Below are 7697 nucleotides of genomic sequence, written 5' to 3'. Positions count from 1 at the left end.
CTAATATTGCAGCCCCAAGGAGCATCTCACTCTCAGGCTTTTCCACACTTAGCCTCCCTGCAATTCTAGTATCTTCTGTCCAGGTAAGCAAATCTCAGCTGTGACCCTCTGGAGGTATCTGTCTTGCCAGATTTTGAAATTGCAGTTTGCCCTATGACCTCAGTTCTCTGGTCAATAGCGAAAAGTTACTGATTTTCAATTTGTTCAGCTTGTTCTTGTTATACAAACAGGAATGAGAACTTCTAGGCTCTTTATGTCAGAGATGAAACCGGATGTATTCTCTGTATATAATTTCAGTTCGTTCAAATTTGCGAGGTTTGTTCTTCAACACAGAATCAGAATATAGTCTATCCTGGCGAATGTCCCATGGGCTTCTGGGAGAAAAAGGAAGTATGTTTGTTACTATTGGGTGGAGTGTTTTGTATATGTTAGTTAGATTCTTTGGTACATTGAGTTATTCAGTTCTACTGTACCTATACTGAGAGGCTAGTAGTTTGGTTGCTGAGAGTAAAAATGTTGAAGTTCCCACTCTTATTGTGAGTTTATCTGTTTCTCCTTTCAGTGCTATTATTTTTTTAACAGCTTTATTGAGATAGTTTACATATCATACAATTCACCCACTTGAAGTATACAATTCAGCAGTTTTTACTATAGTCACAGGTATGTTCAGTCAATACCACAGACAATCTTGGAACATTTTTCTCACTCTAAAAGACACTTTGTACTCTTTAGCTGTCATTTCTCTATTTCCCCATACCCAGCCCTAAGCAACTAATTGCTTTTCTTTCTATATAAATGGATGGATTTCTGTGTCCCAATCTTTTGGATAGGGAGAACAGGCTTCTCTTGGAGGTTTGGGGGATTTGGTTTTTTTGTTTGTTTTGTTTTTTGCTCCTGCTTGTTGGTGGTTCTGGGTTGGAAGCGTCTAGAGTCCTGTCTGAGGTATGTGGGAGGCAGTAAGGAAGCCGAGGGAATTCACCATTGCTGTGCTGCTTCTCAAGCCCTAGGGTCCTAGGCTGTCTATCTTCATTCTGTCTTTCAGAGTCTTCCAATGCTTGCTTGTTGTGTTATTTTAATTATAAGAGAAAGGACCTGGGAGCAATGGGGCTATTCCATCTTGGCACAACCAATAGCTCCCACCAAAATGTATTTTGCCTCCAAAATCCAAAGGAACCCACAAGTATGTATCTGTTTCTTCATAGTGAGCAGTTCTGGATGTAACTCTTCTTTCCATTTGAAACTTTACCAATGTGGCAGATACCTGAACTTTTGCAGGCCTTCTCTGTCACCTCTAGTAAGCATGAGTTGTATTAAGTATCAAGTGTGTTTGCTATTTCCAATTTGATTTCCCCTCATCAATACATATTTTAATGTTTCAGTGAAGGGACTGCTTTCCTGACCCTCCCAGAGATTTCCAGGTAGTGACTGAGCAGGTTACACTTCATTGGATCCACTATGACATCCCCATTTCTCTAAGCCTTTGTTCTTCTTCCTCTGGACTATACAGTGAAAGTTCTAGCATCTCTTTCTCACCGACTGTAGGCCTCTACTGGGTCAAGACTTCTATTAACTATTATAGGTACTCAAATGAACACATTAAATCCTAAGGCCTATGTGAAACACCCTCCTTGGCCTGATCCAGTCTTAGACTTATTCTCACTAGCTAATGTACTTAGACTCCATAGTTCTTCAAATTCCTGCAAATAAAATTTGGCAAGATTCCTTCCTGTATATAATCTCTCCCAGGAGCAGCTCTTGCAATTAACTCTGAATCATGCTGGGATTTTACTTTCTCTATGGCCCTAGAGGCAGGGAGTATTGTTCATGTGGGTCCTAAGAAGAGAAATTTCCTTTTTAGGTAACCACACCAGATGAAGTCAGTGAAATCTTTTTATTCAAGTGACTGCTTGTTTTCTTAGAAGGCAAGAAAGGCTGTTTCTAATGTGAAGAAATGTTTAGAGATATTAGAGGTTTAAGGTTCTTATCCTCCTGTCTACACAAAGGTTTCCATCTCAAGTCTCAAGTCCTCACCCTTTCCCAGCCAGAACCTTTATCTTAGCATAAGAGACTTAGCATAAATATACCTGTAACTGGCATGTGGTTCTGCAGCTTGTACACTCAGACCTCAGGCATGTCGCTCACACAGCTTCATAAAATAAGAATTCCTCTAAGGCCACCATATAGAAACTTTCTGATTCTCTACCTATGCCTTGAATTGAGAGTTTAAGTCACTAAGTTTATCTATTTTTTTTTGAGGGGGCTTGGGATTTGGAGGGATCTCTTCAGCAGTCAGAAGACTCCATCTCCTTCCACAGTCTTTGAATTAATCATGATGCCACAGCAATCAAGTACCACCGCACTTGATCTCCCAGCACCTTATCCTCCACTGGCAGTCTGAGTGACCATTCAAGTCATCGTGATACCACAGCTTCAAGTGATCAGTGATATCCCGTTGTTTCCCTAGCAAGGAGGTCATTCATGTCCTCACCAACCCAACCCCAGAATCCCACTCTGATGGACTGTTCCTTAGGCCACTCACTCTAACACACACTAAATCAGCCATGGTACTGGCTGGAAAGCACACATAAGCTGGAATGTTGAAGAGGAATTAATGGTGAGGGACTACTTATAGGAGTTCAGGCAGGATTCAGAGCACCCACAGGGATGAGAAAGTACCTGGGAACTCACAGCAGTAGGAAGGTTTACTATTCTTAATCTTTTGGCTTAAAGAACAAAGGAAGATCTGGAGGCTGTTGAGAACTAGAGCCATCAGGAGGGGCCTGCCCAATAAAAGCTCTGGTCAGAGAGGTAGAGATAGAGTGAGGGGAAATAGTCAACTGTTCCATAAAAGCAGGGGAAAAAACTGGCAAAAGTTGTCAGAATTGAATTTTTCAGAACTCTGGAAATTAACAAAAAGCTTACAGCAATCTGGAGTGCACTTATTCAAGAAAAGTGGCTGGATCTCAGAAAGAACAGAGATCTTTGTGATGTTGTAACTTACAGTCCCATCTTCTAGTCTTAACCTTGAAAACTAAGGATCTGAAATCACAGTTAAAACCAGCAAGCTGGCAGCAATTGGAAAAGTGTGGGAGGAAGTAGGAGCATCTTCAAAGGGTGGTTCACTAAGAAACCCTGCTTGCAAGCCTGTCTTTTTATTTCTTCCATCAGAGTTCACCAGTGCAAAAAACCTCTTCCCTGAGGATATTTGTCAAAAATTGTCAAAACAATTACAAGCAATTGCTTAACTTCACAGATGTCTGAGGCAGTGAATAACTGTTGGGCCAAATAATAGACTAAGCAGCCAAACATGGAGAAGCTCTATACGGGCAGCAAAAACAAGACCAGCAGCTGACTGTGGCTCAGACCATGAACTCCTTAATGCAAAATTCAGACTTAAATTGAAGAAAGTGGGGAAAACCGCTAGACCATCCAAGTATGACCTAAATCAAATCCCTTATAATTATACAGGGGAAGTGACAAATAGATTCAAGGGATTAGATCTGATACACAGAGTGCCTGAAGAACTATAGAGAGAGGTTCACATTGTACAGAAGGCAGTGATCAAAACCGTCCCCAAGAAAAGGAAATGCAAAAAGGCAAAATGGTTGTCTGAGGAGACCTTACAAATAGCTGACAAATGAAGTGAAACAAAAGGCAAAGGAGAAAAGGAAGAATACATCCATCTGAATGCAGAGTTCCAAAGAATAGCAAGGAGAGATAAGAAAGCCTTCCTTTGTGATCAACGCAAAGAAATGGAGGAAAGCAATAGAATGGGAAAGACTAGAGATCTCTTCAAGAAAATTAGAGATACCAAGGAAACCTTTCATGCAAAAATGGGCACAATAAAGGACAGAAACGGTACGGACCTAACAGAAGCAGAAGGTATTAAGAAGAGGTGGCAAGAATATACAGAAGAACTATTCAAAAAAGATCTTAATGACCTAGATAACCGTGATGGTGTGATCACTCACCTAGAGCCAGTCGTCCTGGAATGTGAAGGCAAGTGGGCCTTAGGAAGCGTCACTATGAACAAAGCTAGTGGAGGTGATGGAATTTGCACCTGAGCTATTTCAAGTCCTAAAAAATGATGCTGTTAAAGTGCTGCCTTCAAATCTGTATGCAGGTCAAGAAGCAACAGTTAGAACCAAACATGGAACAACAGACTGGTTCCAAATGGAGAAAGAAGTACATCAAGGCTGCATACAAGAAGTATGCAAGGCTGCATACATTTAACTTGTATGCAGAGTCCATTGTGAAAAATGCTGGGCTGGATGAAGCACTGGCTGGAGTCAAGATTGCCAGGAGAAATATCAATAACCTCATATATGCAGATGATACAACCCTTATGGAAGAAAGTGAAGAGGAATTAAAGAGCCTCTTGATGAAAGTGAAAGAGGAGAGTGAAAAAGCTGGCTTAAAACTCAACATTCAAAAAACAAACATCATGACATCTGGTCCCATCACTTCATGGCAAATAGATGGGGAAACAATGGAAACAGTGACAGACTTTATTTTCTTGGGCTCCAAAATCACTGCAGATGGTGACTGCAGCTGTGAAATTAGACGACACTTGCTCCTTGGAAGAAAAGCTATGACCAACCTAGACAGCATATTAAAAAACAGAGATATTACTTTCCCAACAAAGGTCCTTATAGTCAAAGCTATAGTTCTTCAGTAATCATGTATGGATGAGTTGGACCATGAAGAAAGCTGAGCACTAAAGAATTGATGCTTTTGAACTATAGTGTTGGAGAAGACTCTTGAGAGTCCCTTGGACTGCAAGGAGTTCAAACCAATCCTAAAGGAAATCAGTCCTGAATATTCATTGGAAGGACTGATGCTGAAGCTCAGTGCTTTGGCCACCTGATGTGAAGAACTGACTCATTGGAAAAAGACCCTGATGCTGGGAAAGACTGAAGGCAGGAGAAGAAGAGGATGACAGAGGATGAGATGGTTGGATGGCATCATCGACTCAATGGACATGCATTTGAGCAAGCTCTGGGAGTTGGTGATGGACAGGGAAGCCTGGTGCGCTGCAGTCCATGGGGTCACACAGAGTCGGAGGAGTTGGACACAGCTGAGCAACTGAACTGAACTGAACTGAAGGCTGGAAGGGAAGGTAGGAGAATGAGGTTTCTGCAGGGGCTTCAAAAAACACTGACATATTTCTGGGAGTATTTAAGGTCGTGTGCATGGATAAGAATGTGGGCATGTTCAAAAGAAGGCCCAAGAAGGCCCTGAGCTTTCACTTCTGCTGGCAGGAAGTGAGACTCTGTGCAAGCAGAACGTGAAGGCTAGGGCAGAGTTGTCAGCTGCCTGGTTGGGTGCTGAAAAGTGTGACTGGAGCCCAGTGAGAACTAAAGCCATATAGGAAGGTCCATCCAGGGGAGGTGTATGCTCATATCAGCCAAACCTAGCTGGTTGGGGAATCCAGGACTAGTACAAAAATCTAAGACAGGAGAACCCATAATGGCAAAGCTTCTTTTGGAGGATTGTGGTGATCCAGAGAAAATTAAAGCCCATAGAGAAACAAAACGATTTATCAGTGGTTGCCAGAGACTTGGCAGGGAGTTTGGGGGATGGTGCTTTGCTGCAAGTGGACACAAGGAACATTTAGAAAGATGAGAAATAGTTTATATGTTGATTGTGGTGTTAAATACTTGTACATATTTCAAAACTCATTCAACTGTACACTTAAAATGGATGAATTTTATTCTGTGTTTGTATGTACCTATACCTGTATTAACTCGACTTTTTCTTAAAAAGAAGAAAGAAAAGTTCAGCTTTTCTCTCTTCCGGTGGCTGTGCCATCAGCAGCTTTGGAGGTAGGGTCTATAGAGGACCTTCTCGGACTACATGTGTGTGTGCTAAGTCACTTCAGTCCAACTCTGCAATTCTTATGGACTGTAACCCACCAGGCTTCTCTGTCCATGGGATTCTCCAGGCAAAAATACTGGAGTGGGTTGCCATGCCCTCTTCCAGGGGATCTTCCTGACCCAGAGATTGAACCCACACCTCTTACGTCTCCTGCATTGGCAGGTGGGTTGTTTACCACTGGTGCCACCACAGAGAAAGGCAAAGACTGGGTTGAGGAGTGGGGAAAAGAGAAAACAGCCAGCACAGGAATCCTGTGGAATCAACAGTAGATTATTCTCTCCTCACCAGAGAATAGCACTTCTGGTGGGAAAACAAGGCATCCAGCCACTGGAGCCGCCCAGACTGGCTCACGACTCACTGCAGGCAGATGGCAAGTGGAGTTTGAGACGGGATTCCTCTGCTTGTGGGAGAAGACCCTCAAACTCTGGGATTCAGATTCTGAAATTACTTCTATAAGCAATCTGTGGGAATACATTTGTAGGATAAATCCCTTAAAATTGTGTTTTTTAAACTCTTTGGGGTGTGTGTGTGTGTGTGTGTGTGTGTGTGTGTGTGTGTATATGTTCTATTTAAATTGGTGACATTTTCAATTACATGATTTTTATAATATATTTCAAATTCTCTCATCACACTGGGTCTAGTAAGTAGAATTCAGACCATAACATGGAAGAAGCTTATTTTTCCTTAGCTGCTAACACAGGGGGCTTCCCAGGTGGCACTATGGTGAAGAACCTGCCTGCCACTGCAGGACACATAAGAGACTCAGATTTGACCCCTGGGTTGGGAAGATCCCCTGGAGGAGGGCAGGTCAACCCACTCCAGCTAACATGGAGGTGTTGTCTGAAAGCTGCAAATAAAATGAGCATACGCATACCTCACCTGATTCCAGTGCTCAGTTTTAAAAGGAATTTGCATTTCTGTTGTGTGTTCTGTTGACCATACCTAATTCTTTATTTTAACCAAGAAAAAGACTGTCTCTAATGGAAGGAATCCTGAGGCTTTCCTCTTGAACTGTGTTCATCTCCCCCTCTTTCCCCAGGAGGACAACTGTGAGTTTTGTGGCTTACTGCTGCTCCACCCAATGTCTGCAGACTTTTGACCTACTGAGTTGATAAACACTCAAGAGCCTCAGGAGTGGTGCCAGCTTGACACTGCAGTTGCCTGCATATCGCACACTGTGCGGCAAAGCGGTGGAGAGTCCAGCCAGGCCCAGCAGCCCTTGCGTCCTGCCACACTCAGAGACTACAGGACTCTGGAGACGTCACGATCGAGCTTCAGAACTGAAATGCCTTCACCCTTCCCCCAAGTTGGAATATATCCTCCTCCAAATTAAGAACCCTTGGTCTTCTGTGTTTTTCTTTTTATGTGAGTGTGTCTCATATGCAGACTATTTAGTTTGATATGCCTCCCTAAATCTAATTTAGAGCAAGTTTCAGCTCCCTGAAGAACTATAACTTGATAATATAACCAAATTAACTTTTAAACATATATACCTTCAATGGTACTTGTAATCTTCTCCTCTGTCTTTCTTTCCCCAGTGAATTATTCCCCAGAGGTTACTCTCCATGTTTTTAACAAATTTCAGCCAACCCTATGACCTCAATAGTATTGAATCGTTGGCAGAGGGGTGGGGGTGGGGGTTGGGGGTGAGGGGGAGGAGAGAGAGGGTGCCTGAGTTGGCTCCAAGTTGGACTCTAGCAGGGGCTTCACAAGGGTCCTAGCACACACCCTTTGGAAAGTTACAACCTTGTTTATAAAGTTTTGCCACCTATTTTGTGAGGGTTTTAAAAATAAAACTAGACTATAAATGAAATAGACAC

General features: G+C 42.5%; 1 protein-coding gene across 3 annotated transcripts in view; it reads left to right on the top strand.

Moving 5' to 3' along the window:
* The window catches only part of LRRC28 (leucine rich repeat containing 28), a 194870-nt gene extending 187179 nt beyond the window's left edge, over positions 1-7691 (top strand). For 2 of the 3 annotated variants that reach the window (XM_010845836.1, XM_010845835.1), the window contains exon 9: positions 6917-7691. In XM_010845836.1, coding sequence (XP_010844138.1) covers positions 6917-6989 — 73 coding nt within the window. In that variant the 3' untranslated portion in view covers positions 6990-7691. The remainder of the gene's footprint in view (positions 1-6916) is intronic. The other variant, XM_010845834.1, reaches the window with a different exon arrangement.
* The last annotated feature ends 6 nt before the right edge of the window (positions 7692-7697 follow it).

Source organism: Bison bison, unplaced genomic scaffold (genome assembly GCF_000754665.1).
Source record: "Bison bison bison isolate TAMUID 2011002044 unplaced genomic scaffold, Bison_UMD1.0 scf7180017864224, whole genome shotgun sequence".
Classification (NCBI taxonomy): Eukaryota; Metazoa; Chordata; class Mammalia; order Artiodactyla; family Bovidae; genus Bison; species Bison bison.
Note: the sequence above shows the minus strand (reverse complement) of the source record. Positions and strands in the feature narration are given on the sequence as shown.